At 54.3% G+C, this 20,320-nt stretch overlaps 1 protein-coding gene, 1 long non-coding RNA gene and 2 other non-coding genes across 4 annotated transcripts in view; 2 read left to right on the forward strand and 2 right to left on the reverse strand.

The window, feature by feature from the left end:
* Window positions 1-249: 249 nt before the first annotated feature.
* LOC129149259 (uncharacterized) lies at window positions 250-1,885 on the forward strand. The gene is made up of 2 exons (XR_008556212.1): window positions 250-1,177; window positions 1,656-1,885. It is a non-coding gene; the product is annotated as an uncharacterized LOC129149259 (long non-coding RNA).
* Window positions 1,225-1,354, forward strand: LOC114227583 (small nucleolar RNA SNORA24). Its single transcript, XR_003613639.1, has one exon. It is a non-coding gene; the product is annotated as a small nucleolar RNA SNORA24 (small nucleolar RNA).
* Window positions 1,886-4,301: 2,416 nt separating the features above from the next.
* Window positions 4,302-20,320, reverse strand: part of PRSS12 (serine protease 12) — a 65,153-nt gene continuing 49,134 nt past the window's right edge. Inside the window, 5 exon segments of the mRNA XM_054718300.1 lie at window positions 4,302-4,609; window positions 5,183-5,463; window positions 15,634-15,756; window positions 16,318-16,396; window positions 19,536-19,741. Of these exon segments, the coding sequence (XP_054574275.1) occupies window positions 4,302-4,609; window positions 5,183-5,463; window positions 15,634-15,756; window positions 16,318-16,396; window positions 19,536-19,741 (997 nt within the window).
* LOC129149593 (U7 small nuclear RNA) lies at window positions 16,862-16,923 on the reverse strand. The gene has a single exon (XR_008556471.1). It is a non-coding gene; the product is annotated as a U7 small nuclear RNA (small nuclear RNA).

A 20,320-nucleotide genomic window follows, 5' to 3' on the forward strand; every position in this document is an offset into this window, starting at 1 on the left:
GGCAGGGGGAGCCCGGGAGAGCTTTGTTCCTCCAAAGGGAACCGCACTTCCCGGAACCCGGTCCGCCGAGGCCCGGCCCACAGCAGCAGTGCTGCCCCAGAGGGTGCGCACCGCTCCGAGAGCGCTCTCGAGCCCGCCCCCCAGAGCCCGGGGGGCTCCGCGGCCTCGCGGCCCGAGGTGCAGGCATCAGGAAGCGACTCCTCAACACTCGCCCTGCGCCCGACGTGTCCCGGGCGGCGGCCCTGGAGTAATGCACCTGCACCGGCAGTGCCGGGCCGGCGGGAGGGGGGAGAGGGGGGTGGCGACAGCGACGCCCGGGGACACACCTGCGGGGCCGCCAGTGCGTCGCCGGACCCCGTCCCTTCTAACCTGGTGACGTCAGCGACGAGCCACCTGCAAATCCCCTAGAGCCCGGCCCCGCGGCCGGGGAAGCCACGGCGGGGACACCGACCACCGCGTCCCGTGTGGCCTAACCCACCCAAAGGTGAACCCGCGGGGACTCGCCAACCTGCCGCTTCTACTGTAACTACCCGGAAGAAGCTGGACTCAACCTCTCCACCTGTCAGCCGAGCGCCCTCCCGCGGCGGGATTTCCAGTTCTCGCGAGAACTTTTGAGCTTCTCCTGTATGCGCATGCGTCAAACTTGGAAGCCTACCGAGCTGGCCCCCAGCCAAGGGAGTGGAAAAAAGGCGGAAGCCATCAGGAAGGAGGGGGAGGAGCTGGGGCGGGGCCTACGCCCTCTCTCCCTCCCAGCCCCGCCCCTCTCGGCGCGCCCCGGAATGGCGTCATCCGCTGTATAAGAGCGCGTGCGCAGAAGCGTGCGGCCTTTCACGTCTGGGCAGCGTCGCTTGCAGGTCGGTCTGCGGTCGTGATTTGTGCGCTAAAGCGATGATTATTAGGACGGAACCTTTTGGCCTAGTCAGAATGCAGCCGGTTCGAGGGTCTTGCGGCGGCAGGTCGAGGTCGGCTTCGGCAGCCTGCGGGCTGGGAGGCCTGGGCGGACTCCGTGTTCCTTAGGTCGCGCGGCCGCCACGTGCAACCCTGGGTGCTGAGTCCCAGGCGGCGCGCATGCGCCCTGCGGCCGGGCGAGTCCAGGAAGGTCGGGTCCACTGTGGGTGCCCAGTGGCCGTCGTGAATCCGCTTCCCCGCCACTAAGCGGGACGCCTGCAGACGGCGGGTGAGTAGTGTGTGCTCGTGGTCGCCGGTCGGTTCGCGGTCGTGGATCTCCATGTGTCTTTGGGACCTGTCACTGTGGCAGTCTCCCTTCCTAGCCATGGAAGAGCATTTTCTTGTTTATTGGCAAAGCTGTCACCATTTAATTGGTATCAGATTCTGACTTGCACAAGTAACATTCTTCACCTTTAAAACCCTGGAGGGTGCTGGGTTGTTGCGCAAAGATCTATTTCTCAAATGTTTCTGCTAAGTTGAACTAATTGTTTCAATGGGTGATGGGAAACAAGGTACGTTCCTTTTTTATCCGTATTTCAAAGTTAGTCTTAACTGCAAAGGAAGTGGAAGGCCAAAACTGGCCCGTACTGCTGGCATTATGTAACTCAAAGGAATAATTAGCCAACCAAGTCGGGAGTGACTGAACTACCTGGCCCTGTGAGTTAAGTGCACAGATCGGAATTTTATAAAGCTGTTCTTCCTTGCAGGGATCGAGAAATCCCTGCCGTGGGTGAAGTTTCCTGGAGCTTCCTGCAGTGCACAGGACAAACGTGATTTCCAAGTCAGCAGCTCCAGGGTTGAGTGGGAAATGTGATGGGAAAACAATGTTCTGGAAACTACAGAGGAAGTATCTTTAGCATAGACCTGAATGTTTTTTTTTAAGTAGCGAATGAGTGTACACTTGTTATAATTAAATAAAGCGCTTGGTTCATCTGTATGTTCACTGTGCCCTGGCTGATCACTAACTGGGAAGGTGCTTACAAGTGCTGGTGCTCTGTCAGGAGAGCATGTGCAGGTGGGAGAGGTGAGCATTTGGGGAAACGGATACATGAAAACCAGGTAACCCCTGAAAGGTTCAAGTCTGGGGTGTGTGGGCAAGCTAAATAGCCATCTCAAGCAGTGATTGAAGAAAATTCAGTTTATTTAAGGAGAAAGGGGGCCTTGGAGACAGGTTCAGGGGGTTAGCCCAGGACGAGCTGTTGCTGCCCATTGCTCCCCTGGATGAAGTCTCGGACCCTTAGAGGTGGGGGTACATGCCTGTGGGGGAATGGCACAGATGTGCTCCATGGGGAGAGTGTGCACTGGTCCTTTGTCCTGAGCTTATTCAGCTCGTGCAGGTGGAACTCTTAGGTGAGAGTATTAATAGAATATTCATCAGCTTTCCAGGGGTGTACCACTTGTCTCGTTTTGCTTTTCTAGGCCTGGGTGTTACCTTTAGGGAGAAAAAGGTTAGGGGGTCCAAACCTCATGACCAGTGATATACTGGGGGCAGGGGGTAGTGGTTACCCTGGGGTTCTTGTTTTCCCAAGGTTTTTTAAAATATATTTTCATTGCTTGGCTGCCTCCGGAGCTCCGCCCTGGTGAGTCTAACTGGTCCGTCCTTGCTCTGTTCATGTCTAACAACCTCTAGGGGAGAGGAGACAAGCCACACAAACTGGGCAACTACACAAGGTGAAAGGCTATGCACTTTATTTACACATTTGCATCTTAACAGAAGTCACATAGTCAACAAATTAGAAAAAAAGCATATTTTGAACCAAAAAGTTTCCTTTAACCCTCCTAAAAGCTCAGGCTTTTGATAATGTTACTCTACTTGACACAGCATTGCAGTTCTACAATAAAGCAAAGCACCATTAGGTTAGCACCAGTTTTACCAAGCTGAGGATTGCAAAACAGGACACAATCTGACCCAGAGGGAAAGGGAGCAGTCCCTCCTTAAGAGAATTGCTTAGCCATCCTTAGGCCTGAAGTTTGCACAAACCTCTTCCCCTGTTTCTATGACAACTGGGATAGAGGAGAACTGGACGACCTGGGGTTTGGGGAAGACTCCATGTCTGAACAGGGTCACTGGAGTATCCTGGGGCTGCCACCAAGAATGTCCTGACAGGCAGTCCTTAGCACTTTGGGAGGTGAGCCAGAGGGAAACCTCCCTTTGGGCAGGAGAACATGGGGGCACAATGCCACTGGCAGCTTCGGTACCATCTTTGGGGTTTGGATTCAAGGCCCACCAGCTGCCTCACTTGCTCTCCAGGCCTGTTGCCTTACCAGCTTTTTGTAAGCAGTGCGGTGCCCAGGCACACACTGGCCACCTACCTACACGGTATCCAGGCACACACCGGCCACCTACCTACATGGTGCCCGGGCACACACTGGTAGATGCTGGTACACATGGGATAAGCAGTTCCTTCAGAGCTCGCCACGCAGGCAGGGGAAGCACTTCAGTGTATTATTAAACAGGACCGTCGGGCTGTCTCGGGAGGATTCTACAGGGAAAGTGGCAGCAGACGCCCTCTTAGGTCGTGGTGCAGGAAACGGCATAATGCTAAGGAACAAACATGTTTGCCCAGTTGTGTGACATGGTTAGAAGTAACCAGAGTAGATGTGCTAACACATCGGGTGGATAAATTAGGTTATGCATCCAACAAATTGAAGACATTCTTTACTGTGTTAGCAAGAATTCCACATTTTCTAGCAACATACAAGGTGGTTAGAATGCTCAGGTGATTGCCGTGTGCCTGGTGCAGAGGCCTTGTTCGTGAATGTGCTGTGACAGCCTACTCCAGTCTATCCAGTACGGTCCCTTCCCTCGGCCCTTATCGCACCTGTCAAAGGCCACAGAGATCAAACGCATGAAGCTTTGTCAGCCTCTGGGAGCAGAAACTGAGCTGAAACTTATGTAAACAGGACACAAGGGCACTCTTACTCTCAGTGAGGTAATGAGTATTCTTTCCGTCAAACGTGGGCACATAATATGAATCCATATATCACTGGTTCAGTTACAAGTTCTCCAAATAAAGGTAAAAACATTATTGCACGATTATTATATACAATAATATCCAGAGGATTCTGAGAAATAGAGTTAAATAAGGTTCAAATAAGAATAAAGTTAGTCTCCAGTGAAACTAACTTGGGAGGCAACAATGCTAATTAAGGATAATCAGTACCACATCGAGGTATCTACAAAAACGCTCACACCACAAGTTCTCCCAGGCAGCAGAGGGTACACGGTCCTCACAACTGCACACACGCGGACCTCAGTCCCCACTGGCGGGCATCTCTGGCTGAGGACCAACGTTGAGGTTGAACATTTCCAACACATTTTTTAAGTACTATTTCCTTGAGGGTTCCACCAATTACAGTTTGGTGATACCTTTTATCCAAGGTACAAAGGCTGAAACTTTGGTATAAACGCCGGGTGAACCCTTGGCTCCGCAGCCATACCCCCAGGAGGTCACCCCGTACACGGCCCAGCTGGCTCCCGGCCGCTCACACACCAGGGGCCCTCCGCTGTCCCCCTGGCAGCTGTCCACACGGCTGTGTCCATGGAGGCTCCCAGCACAGAGCATCCTCCCGGTGAAGCGGCCCTGGTAGCGCTCCTCACACCGCCTCCTGGGCAGCAAGGGGACGGCGGCCTGCTGCAGGGTTCTGGCGTAGGCTCGGCCTGCAAACCAAACGTGGGGTTAGCTTCCCGCTACGGTCCTGCAGAAAGAGCTGCACTGGGCAGTTGCAGGAGCATTAACCGTCTTTCAAATAAAAGCCCTCCTGGGACGCTAGTGCAGTTTAAACGGCACAGGGTGCCACCGCCTGCCTCCTGTCATGTTGGCACTCGGCACCTTCTTACCTCCACTGACCTGCTTCTCAGCACTGAGTTTGGAAGACCAACTAGCAACATGATGGACTCGCTACAGACAGCCCCACAGAAAGCAGGAGTGCAGGCGTCAGCGTCTGAACTCCGTATAGGAACGGTGAGGGCTGCTCCGGCTGGTTTGGGTTAGCACGTCCACTCCTCTAAGATCCATCTGCCTCACTGACGTGAGGACTGATGACAATTATCGTCAGCACAGAAGGGGACAGTAACCGTCCTAAACAGAAGCCGTATCTTCATACACATGTACGACGGGCTTTAGTTCCACACCCAGGATGTGAATCCCAGTTCATGACCTCACCCGAATCCACTAAGATTTCACAACCGACCGTACGGGCAGCCCACCTCCCGACCTGTCATTTCCGTTACCTGTGTCGCCCCAGCCTGTGATGTAGCAGTTGGAGGCTGTCTTCTGTGGCCTCTCTCTCCAGAGCGGCAGGCAGGCGGGCAGCACGTGGCTGCTGAGCCTGGCGCACTGCCCGTCCGGGCCCTGTAACCTGACCAGGGCGATGTCGTGGTCACTGCTGTCCGGCCGGTACGCCCCGTGAATGACAATCTGTTGGACTCCGATTTCTTCTTCAAACTCCTCGGGCACCAGCGTGTGGTAATCCCCAACCCGGACAGCGTAGTTCCGCGTGCTGTTCCCGTACCTGAGAGGCAGGAGCTAGTCAGCGTTTCAGATGCTGAAAGGCGGTCGTGGCCCGAGTGACGGCCCTGGAGCTACTGCAAGCCTGTGTCCCACGTCATCCGCCCCCTACGTTCCCCCTTTCCTTCCACTGCTCTGCCCCCACCGCTGTGGGACGCGGAAGTCATCCTTCAACCCCACGGGACCTCAGTCCCTTGACCCTGACCTCCCTCTCCCCAGGCTGCATCCCATAATCCCGCTGTCCTTTTATCTGCCGACCTCCGGCTCCGGCTTCATGGGCACCACTTCCTAGGCTGCGGAAAGGGGAAATGACATTGAGCAGCTCATCTGAACTTTGCCCCGGAACATGAAAGTCGTCCACTGGGAACCAGGCCTGTCCTTGGGTGTGAATTTAGAGAAGTTGGCATTCTCCAGGGACTGCCCACCTGTAGAGCATAACCTCCCCCTTGCTCCTGTCTATTCCTGGAAGCTAGAGGCTGCCAAACATTCGGACAGGCTGTGCAGGGCCCGGACAACGCCGCAGTGTGAAAGGTAGTGATGGCGAACCTATGACACGCGTGTCAGCACTGACACGCGTAGCCATTTCTGATGACACGTGGCCGCATGCCGAGGATGAAACATTTGCGAAATAATGTTTTTTCCTCAAAGTGACACACTACCCGAGTTATGCTCAGTTTTTTGGCGAAGTTTGACACACCAAGCTCAAAAGGTTGCCCATCACTGGACTGTAAGGTAATTTAACTGTCCAGCTCAAAACACCAAACGACGCTACAGAGATGATGTCGCTATCAGCCACCTACCACAGACCTGTAATACCATTTCCTGTGCTTCCCCGAGGGTCTCCATTTCCAACCTGAATTCATCTCCATCTTTAACACCCAGCGGCCTTCTACATGGTGCTCCTACAGAGTATCACCTGCTGGGCTCCACTTCAAAATGGAAGCAACATTTAGGATTATTTCACATCCCGAGACTAAAAAGAAAAAGAGGCCAATAATCAAATATTTAGGTAATTCTCACTTAACTCCCACTATAGGTATACTGATATTACTATTATAAAGATTTAATATGCCTAATTAATTTACTCAGGTTTTAAAGTAATACCCCAAGTGATTTATTACTTTTCTAACGAGAAAAACTGTGGTTGCACCCTTGAAAGTACTGCTGAAATGTTTCGTGTATCTTTGGAATAGAATTTAAAAACCATCTCGAGCATCACTGGCCAGTACAGCAGCCAGCAGCCACCTGTGCCTGTTGAGTACAGTAGCCAGAGGCCACCTGTGCCTGTTGAGTACAGTAGCCAGCAGCCACCTGTGCCTGTTGAGTACAGTAGCCAGAGGCCACCTGTGCCTGTTGAGTACAGTAGCCAGTAGCCACCTGTGCCTGTTGAGTACAGTAGCCAGAGGCCACCTGTGCCTGTTGAGTACAGTAGCCAGCAGCCACCTGTGCCTGTTGAGTACAGTAGCCAGAGGCCACCTGTGCCTGTTGAGTACGGTAGCCAGAGGCCTCCTGTGCCTGTTGAGTACAGTAGCCAGAGGCCACCTGTGCCTGTTGAGTACGGTAGCCAGAGGCCACCTGTGTCTGTTGAGTACAGTAGCCAGCAGCCACCTGTGCCCGTTGAGTACAGTAGCCAGAGGCCACCTGTGCCTGTTGAGTACAGTAGCCAGAGGCCACCTGTGCCTGTTGAGTACAGTAGCCAGAGGCCTCCTGTGCCTGTTTAGTACAGTAGCCAGCAGCCACCTGTGCCCGTTGAGTACAGTAGCCAGAGGCCACCTGTGCCTGTTGAGTACAGTAGCCAGAGGCCACCTGTGCCTGTTGAGTACAGTAGCCAGAGGCCACCTGTGCCTGTTGAGTACAGTAGCCAGAGGCCACCTGTGCCTGTTGAGTACAGTAGCCAGCGGCCACCTGTGCCTGTTGAGTACAGCAGCCAGAGGCCACCTGTGCCTGTTGAGTACAGCAGCCAGCAGCCACCTGTGCCTGTTGAGTACAGTAGCCAGCAGCCACCTGTGCCTGTTGAGTACAGTAGTCAGAGACCACCTGTGCCTGTTGAGTACAGTAGCCAGAGGCCACCTGTGCCTGTTGAGTACAGTAGCCAGAGGCCACCTGTGCCTGTTGAGTACAGTAGCCAGAGGCCACCTGTGCCTGTTGAGTACAGCAGCCAGAGGCCACCTGTGCCTGTTGAGTACAGTAGCCAGAGGCCACCTGTGCCTGTTGAGTACAGTAGCCAGAGGCCACCTGTGCCTGTTGAGTACAGTAGCCAGAGGCCACCTGTGCCTGTTGAGTACAGTAGCCAGAGGCCACCTGTGCCTGTTGAGTACAGTAGCCAGAGGCCACCTGTGCCTGTTGAGTACAGCAGCCAGAGGCCACCTGTGCCTGTTGAGTACAGTAGCCAGAGGCCACCTGTGCCTGTTGAGTACAGTAGCCAGAGGCCACCTGTGCCTGTTGAGTACAGCAGCCAGAGGCCACCTGTGCCTGTTGAGTACAGTAGCCAGAGGCCTCCTGTGTCTGTTTAGTACAGTAGCCAGCAGCCACCTGTGCCCGTTGAGTACAGTAGCCAGAGGCCACCTGTGCCTGTTGAGTACAGTAGCCAGAGGCCACCTGTGCCTGTTGAGTACAGTAGCCAGAGGCCACCTGTGCCTGTTGAGTACAGTAGCCAGAGGCCACCTGTGCCTGTTGAGTACAGTAGCCAGCGGCCACCTGTGCCTGTTGAGTACAGCAGCCAGAGGCCACCTGTGCCTGTTGAGTACAGTAGCCAGAGGCCACCTGTGCCTGTTGAGTACAGTAGCCAGCAGCCACCTGTGCCTGTTGAGTACAGTAGTCAGAGGCCACCTGTGCCTGTTGAGTACAGTAGCCAGAGGCCACCTGTGCCTGTTGAGTACAGTAGCCAGAGGCCACCTGTGCCTGTTGAGTACAGTAGCCAGAGGCCACCTGTGCCTGTTGAGTACAGCAGCCAGAGGCCACCTGTGCCTGTTGAGTACAGTAGCCAGAGGCCACCTGTGCCTGTTGAGTACAGTAGCCAGAGGCCACCTGTGCCTGTTGAGTACAGTAGCCAGAGGCCACCTGTGCCTGTTGAGTACAGTAGCCAGAGGCCACCTGTGCCTGTTGAGTACAGTAGCCAGAGGCCACCTGTGCCTGTTGAGTACAGCAGCCAGAGGCCACCTGTGCCTGTTGAGTACAGCAGCCAGAGGCCACCTGTGCCTGTTGAGTACGGTAGCCAGAGGCCACCTGTGCCTGTTGAGTACGGTAGCCAGAGGCCACCTGTGCCTGTTGAGTACAGTAGCCAGAGGCCACCTGTGCCTGTTGAGTACAGTAGCCAGAGGCCACCTGTGCCTGTTGAGTACAGTAGCCAGAGGCCACCTGTGCCTGTTGAGTACAGTAGCCAGAGGCCACCTGTGCCTGTTGAGTACAGCAGCCAGAGGCCACCTGTGCCTGTTGAGTACAGCAGCCAGAGGCCACCTGTGCCTGTTGAGTACAGTAGCCAGAGGCCACGTGTCTGCAGGAGAACTTGAGATGTGGTTAGCCTGAATGGATATGTGCTAAAAGTATAGAGACTCAGGACTTTAAATATTTAGTATTAAAAAGGGTGCTATATATATAATGTTTCTATGGATAATAGAAAATTAAGTATCTCAATTTTTATGTTATATTTTGCAATGATAATGTTTTGGATGTACTGGGTTAAAAGTGTATCATTAAAATTAATTTTACCCATTTGGTCTTTTTATCTTTTAATGTGGCTGCTAGCAAATAAATTTAACGCCACGTGTATGACTTGTATTTGTGGCTCATTTTATTCCCACCAGACAGCACTGGCCTGGAGAAAGAGGTCGGCATACACTAGGCCTCCCATTGATGATATATCTTTAACACCCTCTCCTAGGCTGCTTATAACTTAAGCTTGAGTTATAAGACATTCCCTTCACATGTCAACATTTTATGTTCTTTAAGATAATTACATTCTGTTCAACCTAAAAAGCAGTCTTATTGCAATATTTCCCAGCCAGTCCGTGAGAAGGAGCTGACGCTTAGCTGCAGTACACCTTGCATCTGAACTGGCCGCATAAACAAGTCCCACACCATCTAGACATCGGGGCCGCAGCAGCGGGACACCACTGCACAAGGAGAGTCACGACTGAAATACGCGTGAAGTCCCGGGCAGCCTTGCTTCTCGCGTCACCATGCCTGGACCACGGCAACAGCGCACCACATGGCCTTCCTCTCCGCGCTCTAACCTGAGCATCATGTTCATGTGTAACTTGAAATCCATCCTCCACGCTGCGGCCAGAGTGACGTTTCCCGCAGACAAAGCAACTACCCTTCTGACTACCCTTTGCAGGGTCCCCACGGCCTACGTGCTGCAGGTCAGACCCTTAAATGATAACCCACCGCCCGAGAAAGGCCCTGTCCACCCCTCATCCAGCCTGGACCTGTGCCATCTCAGCTGCTTAAACAGGTGCCTCACAGCCGCCTGCTGCTCAGCGGGTGGGGCATCGTGCAGCCCGGAGAGGTGGCAGGTTCCCTCCCCAGTAGGGGGCGTGCAGGAGGCAGCCCATCAATGATTCTTTTGTTGATGTTTCTCTCTCTCGCCCTCTCCCTTCCTCTGTCTCTAAAATCAATAAAAACATTTTTAAACAATTAAAATTTTAAACAAGTGCCTCACAGCCTCCTCTTCATTCAAACCATTTGCAATAGCGCACCCCATCCCCACCCCATCCTCCTGAGGCAAGACAGACTACCTCTCAGGTCTCAAGTCAAGAACACCGAGCAGCCCCCGCCGGCCCAGAAACCGGCCCGTCCTCTGCGCACTCCCAGCAGCAGGCCCTCAGCGTTTATGCCGGTTTCTAGGACTTGCTAAGGGGTTACAGGCCCCTCGTGTCAGGGCCGCCTCCTGCTGGCTCGCTATGCTGACCACTCGAGAGACACGCGGGCCGAGGTCCCAGTGTGACTGGGTGTGCACAGCGCTCACTGTGGTTCCGGCTTCGCAAGAAAACAGACTGGGGAACCCTTAAAGATACCCTTTGCTGGAACGCCTTCGACTCCCCCTCAAATAAAACTTGGAGGAAACCCTGACACTGAGCAGGAGAACCCAGTAGCTCAGCAAACCCAGCCCCCTCTCCTCTGAGAGTCCACGCGACAATCGACAGCAGCGAGAAGGAACAGAGCCAGTCGGGCAGGGGCAGGTCACATCGGTGCTCGCCCCCCTCCATCTCCTCAAAGGCCAGGATTCCATCGGCCCATGCCCAGCTGCGACCGGGCTCTGCTGTCAGATAAACCCAAAGGCTGACACGCCGCTGTGTGAACAGGTCCAGTGGCTTAGAGAGAAGTGGCCTGTGTAGCGGGATCTGTCACACCGGTGGAGCGAGGACCTGCCGCCCATGCGGAGCGGGGCCCCATCACACAGGCCGAGCGGGGACCCACTGAACACACGGGAACCGCCGCACACACGGAAGGCCAGGAGTTCAGCCGTGGAGACGCAGCTGAAGAGCGGGCAGAGCTAACTTCTAAAAGGAATTAAATCACTTCTAAAAACCCGAAAGGCCACCTCTTGGATCCGAGCGCTCGGTCCCCCCCGCTGCAGTCTCCGCAGGTCCAGGGGGAACCTGTCTCCGCACGGGCGTCTTTCAGAGCTTCTGATGGTCAAAGGGAGGCTGCACCCCAAACCCCCGAACCCAGGAGAACACAAGCTGCAGCTTGTTCTGATCCCTGGACGCTGTCTATGCCTCCAGGAAGCTCACTGCACTGGAGATGTGAGTCGCAGCCGCCGTGGGCACCTTGAACCGGAGGCCCACGGACCCAGGTAAGGTCAGGGACCGCGTCCCACGGATAAGGCGGTCCATCTGCAAAACAGCCTTCTCCCTGCTCGCAGTCAGGGCGGGCACGGTGTCGGAAGCCACCACCGGGCCCCTGCCCTAATCCGCCCCTGCTCCCTCGCCCACACCCTCCGGGCACACGGGGGAGACACTCGGAGTGACCAGGAGGCAGTGGGTCCGGGTGTAAAGGGCACCGCCCAGCAAGAGCGCAGCATCTTAACCAGACCCACCGCCTGGCAGCCGAGCCCTGTCCTCACGCAGCAACCACTGAGAAGCCTCTACGCCGCTCCAAGTAATAGACGAGACACTGGTTTACAACACACGGGAGAGATGGCTGGCTTTCAGCAGCGATCGGAGGGAGCAGGCCTGGGAGCCATAACGTGTGTACACAGACAAACCCCAACACGTGCTCGGAGACCTTCCAGGAACCCGGGAGTCAGATCCAGGTCTTCAACCTCAAGAGGAACTGGGGGACGATTCCCCACTTCCGTGCTTTCAGCAGTGAACCCTAAGCCCGTGACGTCTCGCAGAGACTGACCGGGAGGGCCGGAGGGAAGTGCTGAAGCGTTTGCTGACTCCACCCCCTCCTCCACTCATAGAGCAAGACCACCGGATCCCACTGCACTAACGATCATCGGATTCCTCTTCTCGAGCCCCGACACCCTGAGCAGCCATTGCTCCTCGCGGTGGACCGTCCGGCCTTCACTGTGCGCCCGAAGACCAGGCTCCGCGAGGTAAACCCCCACGCAGTTCAGCATTAGCCCCGGAGGAGCGGGGGCTGCGCGGGTCCCAGTGGCAGGTCCACGTCTCTGGTCACAGGCACCAGCTATACCATCTGCCCCATCTCCCCCCCCCTCCCCCTCCCTCCCACTGCTGTCTCCATGACAACAGCCTCACAACCCGCCCCTTCCGGTCCCCTCCACAGCGGGTCTTAGTCACCTGGTTGCTGCGTGACATGTGTGAAGGCTCCCCACGCACGTGGAGCTCATCACGGACCCTCGATGAACAACTGCTCTACTCTACCCACTCAGGTCTCCCCAAACATCTCCAATGGCTGCCTCCCCAGCTCCTCTCAGCCCAGGTCACGGCTCAGAAACCTCCAGTGCAGCCACACCACCCACTGAAGGAAGCAGGAAGCCACGCCCTGGGCCCCGGATTCCAGACCCACAATCCTAACGGAGAGCTGCCTCCCTTCAGACATGCCTTGTCCTCACCCCTGGGCCCTCCCCATCAGACGTCACCCCAGCCTCCACTCACAGGGAGCCACCCGCTCTGCGCTACACTCTTCCCACCCCAGAGCCATCTGTGAGCTGTCCCAGGGTTAAAGGAATAAACATCGGCGATGACAAAAAACGCCTTTCTTACATTAAAACAAAAATTCCCTTGCCTCTCATGACATCTGTGGCACACGGCTAATCGGCTTCCACACCCTCTCCCCTTTCTGCTCCCTCCTGGGGCTCCTGCCCCTCTTCGTGCTGTGGCGCCCTAACTGGGCACAGGCCTGTGACAGGGACACTGCCGGGCACCGTCAGATGGTACGGCACAGCTCTCAGCTGCTTGCTATCGCTGCTGGGGGGAGGGGGGGGCGGGGGGCAACCGCATGACATCACCGACTTACATTAAGGCCGATGACACTGAACCCCACAGGGCCTTTCCATTTGTCTGCATTTAAGCACATTTCCTGGAACTAAAGGCCGCATCGGGCTCCTCCTCACTCTGCACTGCCCGTTCTCAGCCATCCGGGTCCTTGGCCACATGAGGCCGCCTTCCAGCCTCGTGTCCCTCCGCCCTCCTGGCACCCTCCCAGCTCCGGGAAGAACATGCTCACTGGGACAAGGACAAGTGTCCTCCGCCTCCTATGTCTTCCTCCTCATCGTTCTCCGAACGTCCAGCCCAGATCTGTTCCCTGCACTGAGCACTGGGGCCTAACCTTCGGTGCGCATACAATCGCTGAAGATGCTTGGGAAAGTGCAAACTCGGGTCTCAGCTCCACAGACTCAGCGGATCTAAAGGAAGGGGCTAGGAATCTGAGTTTTTTTAAATATATTTTTATTGATTTCAGAGAGGAAGGAAGAGGGAGAGAGAGATAGAAACATCAATGATGAGAGAGAATCATTCATCGGCTGCCTCCTGCACACCCCGTAGTGGGGATTGAGCCCACAACCTGGGCATGTGCCCTTGACCGGAATCGAACCCGGGACCCTTCAGTCCGCAAGCTGACACTCTATCCACTAAGCCAACCAGCCAGGGCAGGAATCTGGAGTTTAACAAACGGAACATAAAACATTGTGATAAGAAGACCACATTTGTAAAGGGAGCCCCAAACTTTTCCTGATCCTGTTACATCAGCAATTTTCATGCCTCCCTCCTCCGGGACCTCACAGCTACACGGAGAACGCATATGAAAGCAAGGGTCCTGTCTGTCTGTCCGCCACTCTCTCTCTAGAGCCTGGGAACATCGGAGCTCAATAATCAGCTGTTACTGAATGACCAGTCTTTTTTATCTGTGCCACTCGGGTAACACGTGAATGTGTTGTGTTACCTGGCGCCCAGGTGGCTCTCAAGCTCCCCCAGTCAGGTGCCATCCCGGGATGACAAGGCGATGTAAGATGGAGCGTCCTCACGTGGCGATGCCCACAAATACCCACCCAGCAGACGAGAGGCGGTGACGAGACCCTAACACGAGATGCACGGGAGCTCGGACGGAAACGACGGCGGGAAGAACGGGTGTTCACCAACGCGCTGGGAACCACCCAAAAGGAGAATATTAACCAGGTCCCTTCCTCCCCCAGATGCCACACAAAACAGACTGCAAACAGGAAAATCTATACATAAAAACTAACTACTTTTAGTACAAAAATAAGAGAATGCTTCAATATATGAGGCAAGGGAAGATTTTTAAAGTAAGATCTACAAAGCATTTATAAACTTTAAGGGAAAAGGTAGACACATTTCGGTAGATTAAAATTGAAATATCTTCCTAAGAAAAGCCACGCCCTGGCTGAGAAAAGGTATTTATGGCACATGACAAGGACTGTGCTCACAGAACAGTCAAACACTTAAAAAGCAATGACAAAAGATAACCCCATGGAAAAGCAGGCCAAGGACGGAAGCAAAGAGTTCATGAAAGACAACACTCGTCAGGCAAATGGATTTTTAAAAAATCCCAACCCTCGAGGACAGGCAGAATTAAAAATGTTGGCAGCATCACGCAGGGGTGAGTCTGAGGCGCAGCCAGGTCACTGTGCCACCATCAGCGCCAGGCAGCTCCGGCCGTAACTCCGCGGAGCCCGGGCGCAGCCTGAGAACTCGGCGGCGGCAATGACGCCCTGGGCCAGGACCAGCCACCTGCGCGTCCCGGGAAACTGGCAGGGTGTCCCCGTCAGCCCCGCGCCCATGGAAGCCACCAGCCAGCCATCGCAGGGGGACACGGCAACTGTGTTCCTCTCAGCAGGAGCTGAATTCCGCTGAAGGGAGCAGTCCCGCGGAGGGATGCGGATCTACAGGAGGCCACAGCACAGCTCGTGGAAATCCAGACATCAAAGGTCGCTTGGGAGAACTTTTTCACAACATGGTGCCCAGTTTATTTAAAGCGTGACTAGGAGCACTTTCAAATGCACAGGATGAGGTGCGCATAGTGGGACTCCACACCCATCACCTGCTCCAGTCATTCCCAGCACTCCACCAAGTTCAGGCTGGGAAATGGCCATGAGTGGGACCCCGAGCAGGGACAAGGGGGAAGGCTGGTGGGCTGGGACCCCAAGCAGGGACAGGAGGGAAGGCTGGTGGGCTGGGATCCGGAGCAGGGACAGGGAGGCAGGGGGTCGGGCTGGGACCCCGAGCAGGGACAGTGGCAAGGCCAGCGGGCTGCAGAGCAAACCCCCACCTGAGCACTGGGACCCTACTCCATGACTTCCTGTGTGTGTGTGGGGGGGGGGGGAGGGGTGTCTCTGAACTGGGAGACTTCAGCTGGAACCGAGACTGTTTGTGACAGGAGGAAATAATCAGGATGCCACCTGACTCTAGAAGGTACAAACAGAGAAAATAAAACACCAACACCATGACCCAAAGGACCAGAACACCGAGCCTGCACCCTCCCCACCTTCCTAACCAGATAACCAGGGTCTCGGCTAGCTCTCGGCACCATGTCACCCTCGGGCATGCCTCCCCCAAACACCACCTTCTGTTCCCCCAAGTGGAGGCTTTCTCTAACACCAGGGCAGCGGGGAGCTCCCTGAGGGCCCTCACGCCTGGGCCCCTCCCTCGCTCCCTCGGAGGCCAGGTGCGGCACAGACCTGGCCCCGCCTCGTGCTGGGGGGGAGGGCGGGAAGGGACTGGAGGGAGGGCTGTCTGAGTGGACGTACCTCTTGAAGCAGTGCGCGGCCGTCAGCACCCAGCAGCTGCTCAGCAGCGTGGCCCCGCAGAGGAGCCGGCCGTCCCCGCGGGGGGACCTGAGGCGCAGCGACACCTGCCAGGGCCAGCCGCCCCTGGAAGAAAGCAGGCGGCTCATCAAGGTCCAGGAGAGGCAGGGGAGCATCCTTAGGACAACGACTGGCAGGCTTGGGGGGCATCAAAGGGCCCGGATGAAAGATCCCCCTGCCGTAATACGGTGCCCCCCGCCCTGCACAGACCGGCACCTGGGCACCCCATTCCAGAAACCAGCCCCTCCTCTGTGCTTCGGGATGAGAAGGGTGCTTCCCGCCTCACACCCTCCCCACACCCTCCCCAAAGCAGCCTGAAGAGCATTCACTGGGCAAAGCGCAGTAAATCCAGCAGCAAAATAACCGTGTGAACAGGAGCCAAGTCCAGAAGGAACAGCTGCTACACGCAGTGAATTCTGCAGCTGCGCTCGCTCGGATCTCCGGGTGGAGCTGGTTTCTGCCGCGCGCTCAGCAGCTCGGAATGGGGACAGCGGCGTGAGCACCGCACAGGCCCGGGTGCGCAGCGTGGCCGGGTTTGATTGGAAAACACCACGAGTAAATCACGCCCCGTTTGCACCCGAGTGCATCCCGGTACCTCTGACCTGAGGGTCTCCCGAGGACCTTTACCTTAGAGAGTTCTTCCCGCCAACGATGCGCTTCTGCCGACGGTGCAGCGGTCGGAGCCCACAGGCGGATGGGACGGGCGCTGGGCAGAAACGGTAGGAATTACTGTCAGATCGAGGGCGGGAAGCAGTCACACAGACCCCGCTGCTCCTGCTCCGTGTCAAACGCCTCTTCCTCAAACGATCGGCTGCTTCCCTGACAGAGCCAAACGCTGCCTTCTCACGCCCCAAGGCAGCGCCACTCACGCAGAGCGGGCACTCGGTTTCCGGTTCCGGATCTGACCCATCAGAACCTACACGCCTCCTCTGCTGGGGAGAGGCTGCTAGGGCTTCGGGAACACCAACCGCAGCCCACAGTGGCCTAGTCCCTTGCTTTTCACACACAGCCCTCCGCCAGCCCTGTGTGCACAGGCACCTGAGGGCAGCGCCTCCCTCAGAGGGCAGCTGACCCACATGCACACCGACTCCCATATCAACACGCCACAGGGCTTACTGCGCCCCTTCAGGTGGCAAACTGCATTCATTCATTCATTCATTCATTTATTTTTTAGGGCCTTCCGGTAAAAACCGGAAGACCTGCTAGATAATTCAAGAAGAGCTGTAAGCACTTTTTAAATAACTTTTTAAATATATTTTTATTGATTTCAGAGAGGAAAGGAGAGGAAGAGAGAGAGAAACATCAATGATGAGAATCATGGATCAGCTGCCTCCTGCACGCCCCCCACTGGGGACTGAGCCCGCAACCCAGGCATGTGCCCCGACTGGGAATCGAACCTGTGACCTCCTGGTTCATAGGTCGACGCTCAACCACTGAGCCACTCTGGCTGGGTTGGAAAACTGTATTCAATCACACTTCCAAGATAACAAACTTTACAGCAAGAGCATAAACAAAAGAGCCAAATTAAAAATATATGATAAGTGGTGTGCAAAAGCAGATGAAATCTAGGTATAGCTAACTTTTCAATGTTTCAGAAGGTAGAATTGACAGGTGAGCATTCTGCTCTTTGGGGAAGTACATGTGTATAAAGCAGTGATGGGCAACCTTTTGAGCTTGGTGTGTCAAACTTCGCCAAAAAACTGAGCATAACTCGGGTAGTGTGTCACTTTGAGGAAAAAACATTATGTCGCAAATGTTTCATCCTCAGGAGCAGCAAATGTTTCATCCTCGGCATGCGGCCACCTCAGCGGCCACGTGTCATCAGAAATGGCTATGTGTGTCAGTGCTGACACGCGTGTCATAGGTTCGCCATCACTGGTATAAAGGGTAGGTAAAGACTGTCTCTCTGGGTGAGGACATGGAGTCCTGTCAGCACCAACGGTTGCCTTGGTAACCAGGAGAGGGTGGCCCAGCAGGAAGTCAGCACTAGCATGTCCTATGGAGGAGGTCCCGCAAGGTGCCACATGAGCTCATGCTCAGGCTGGGTCCTCACCGCAGGACGCCAGGCCTCTCACTGGCACTGCCAACTCTAATATGTGGGAGAACATACGTTTGCAGGAACCCTCCGAGCCAGGCCAGCGGGATGCTGCCAAGCAGGGACGAGGTCATACTGAGCCAGCAGGGCTGGCGCTGACCTCATTCTGAGCAGAGCACCAGCTTGCAAGGACGGAAAATCTATCAAAGCCCACAACGTCCACTGCTACAACGATTAAGAGGCTAAATGAAGCCCATTTATAAAAGGACCCCTCAGATGACCAACGGCTCAAGTCTGAATCACCTTCTAGCAGTCGGTCACTAGGTCTGGAGCCTCAACACAGAAGCAACAGTGAATGAGCCAGACTACGATCTGGGGAGTCTGCGAAAAAATATTTTATCTGACGTACAGTAGCACTGGACCCATGGAGATGTATCAAAATACACACTGCTACAACTCTAGGAAGGCCTGTCCTGGCTGTTTGGTTCCGTAGATAAAGCATCAGCCCATGACCGAAGGGCCCCAGGTTCAATTCTAGTCAAGGGCACGTACCTGGCTCACAGGATCAATCCTGGCCCCAGGTCTGGGCATGTGCGGGAGGCAACCAATCAACGTGTCTCTCTCACATTGATCTCTCTCTCTCTCTCTCTCTCTCTCTCTCTCTCTCTCTCTCGCTCTCTCTCTCTCTCTGTCTCCCTTCCACTCTCTCTAAAAATCAATGGGAAAATATCCTTGGGTGAGGATTAACTCTAAGAAGGCATAAGAACAAATGCATAAATCATGGAGAAATAAATCTATGTCATACTTTAAAATAGGTTTACATGGGAATATAGTAAATATAGTGAAACATTTTACAATTACTGGGTTTTTATGTTTTTCTTTTGCTTAAGGAATAATTGAAAGAATGTTCTACTAGTTATATTCCACTTGTAACTGGAGGTTACAAGTGGAATATAACTGAATTACTGAAGGGAATTTAATAAAAATAAGTTATAACCAACACTTAGGAAGAACTAGCTCACCAACTCCTATTTGTCGTGCATATAAATACGTGTCTCCGAGCACAAAGGGTTGTAAATGTTTCTCTCTACATTCCAAAGCCGCTCAGATAGTGAAGAACTTCATGAACGAGGCCCAGCTTATGTACCGTCTGCTCCTGGGCAGCTATGAAACGCAGCTCGTCACGACTGTGAACTCCAGTCCGTGTAAATGAAGAGGCGATGGCTCTTTTCAGACAACAGGGCCAGTTTTCTCCAAACAGCGAGTGCTTCCGCTTACTCACTTACCCCGGTGCACGCCGTAAGCGGCTATAATTCGCAGGGTGGCTTCCGTTTTGGACGCATGGCAGTTAACTGGTTAAAGCAGTACTTGTTTCATCAAAATTACACTCGGAGCTTTCAAGAACTCTTCTATTTAAGCATAACACATCAGTGACCGTCTCCTATGAAAATGTTCTTTCTCCTTTCCCTGACATTTTTAATTTCACAAAATAAAATCTACAAAAAATAATTTCTTCTTCTATTTAAAAAATTATCCCTGTTGTTTTAAATGTCAGGATGAGGAGAAGTGCCCTTCTGGTATTCATCCTCATATTTTCATTTCTTTTTATGAAGTAAATGTCAACTCGGGCTTTCAGGACGCCGACGACTCGGACGGTGACTGCCTGCAGAGCGTCTGGGCAGGAGCGGCCCTGGCTCCTCCCCGCAGCGCAGCACCGGGGCGGCCGGGCATTCCTGGGCTGGGGCTCGGCTATGGGGGTACTGCTCCCAGTCATGACTGGGGGGGCTGCAGGGGCCAGAAGGGGACTTACCTTTATCACCGTTACCTGGAGCTTTCTTGCCAAAATAATCACAAATAACGCCCGCGTCTTCACTGTGGCGACAGTTGTGCCTCCCGATCTCCTGTTTGAGGCAGTCGGCGAGGGCCCGCTCGCTGCCCGTGCACGCCACGTTGTCCATGTGGATGGGCCCCCTTCCTTCCCCAAAGTACGCCATGGCCCGCGCCCTGGCGGGGCCCCTGCAAGAGAGCACCGAGGCTGAGAGGCGCCCGCCACACAGACACGTGTATATATGTATATATATGTACACACACATTTTTTAAAGCATAATGAATTCTGTGGGGAAAGCAATTTAAATTACAAGTTTAAGGAGGAAAACAAGCTATGTGAAATTTGTGAAGGTCAAAGAAGAGCTTGCTCGTGTATTTTTAAACTGAGTGACAGAATGTCACTCCCGGTGATATTTATATTTCATTGGATGTGACTAAAGAGGGATGTGACTGCTCTATTTTTAAATGTCATGTACAAATACGCCAGACCTGAAACCCTGTGCAGCTTCTGAGGTGTGAGACACAATGAGATATACTTTTCTTTTTGCAAGACAAATAGCTCTCCTCCTGCAGGAGGGTGCGCACACACATGGTATGGGAGCACACACATCTACATTGAATACACTTGATATTAGGTCTCTGCCTAACAGCAAAGGCCCACAGATTCTAAGTTGTTTTAAGGGAGACCGCGCTAATAGTCGTGCAGTTCTGGAAGAAAGCCACATGGAGGCCTATGCTAATGGACTGGCAGGAAGTTCAAAGGGGGTG

This window comes from Eptesicus fuscus, chromosome 6, assembly GCF_027574615.1.
Source record: "Eptesicus fuscus isolate TK198812 chromosome 6, DD_ASM_mEF_20220401, whole genome shotgun sequence".
Lineage (NCBI taxonomy): Eukaryota > Metazoa > Chordata > Mammalia > Chiroptera > Vespertilionidae > Eptesicus > Eptesicus fuscus.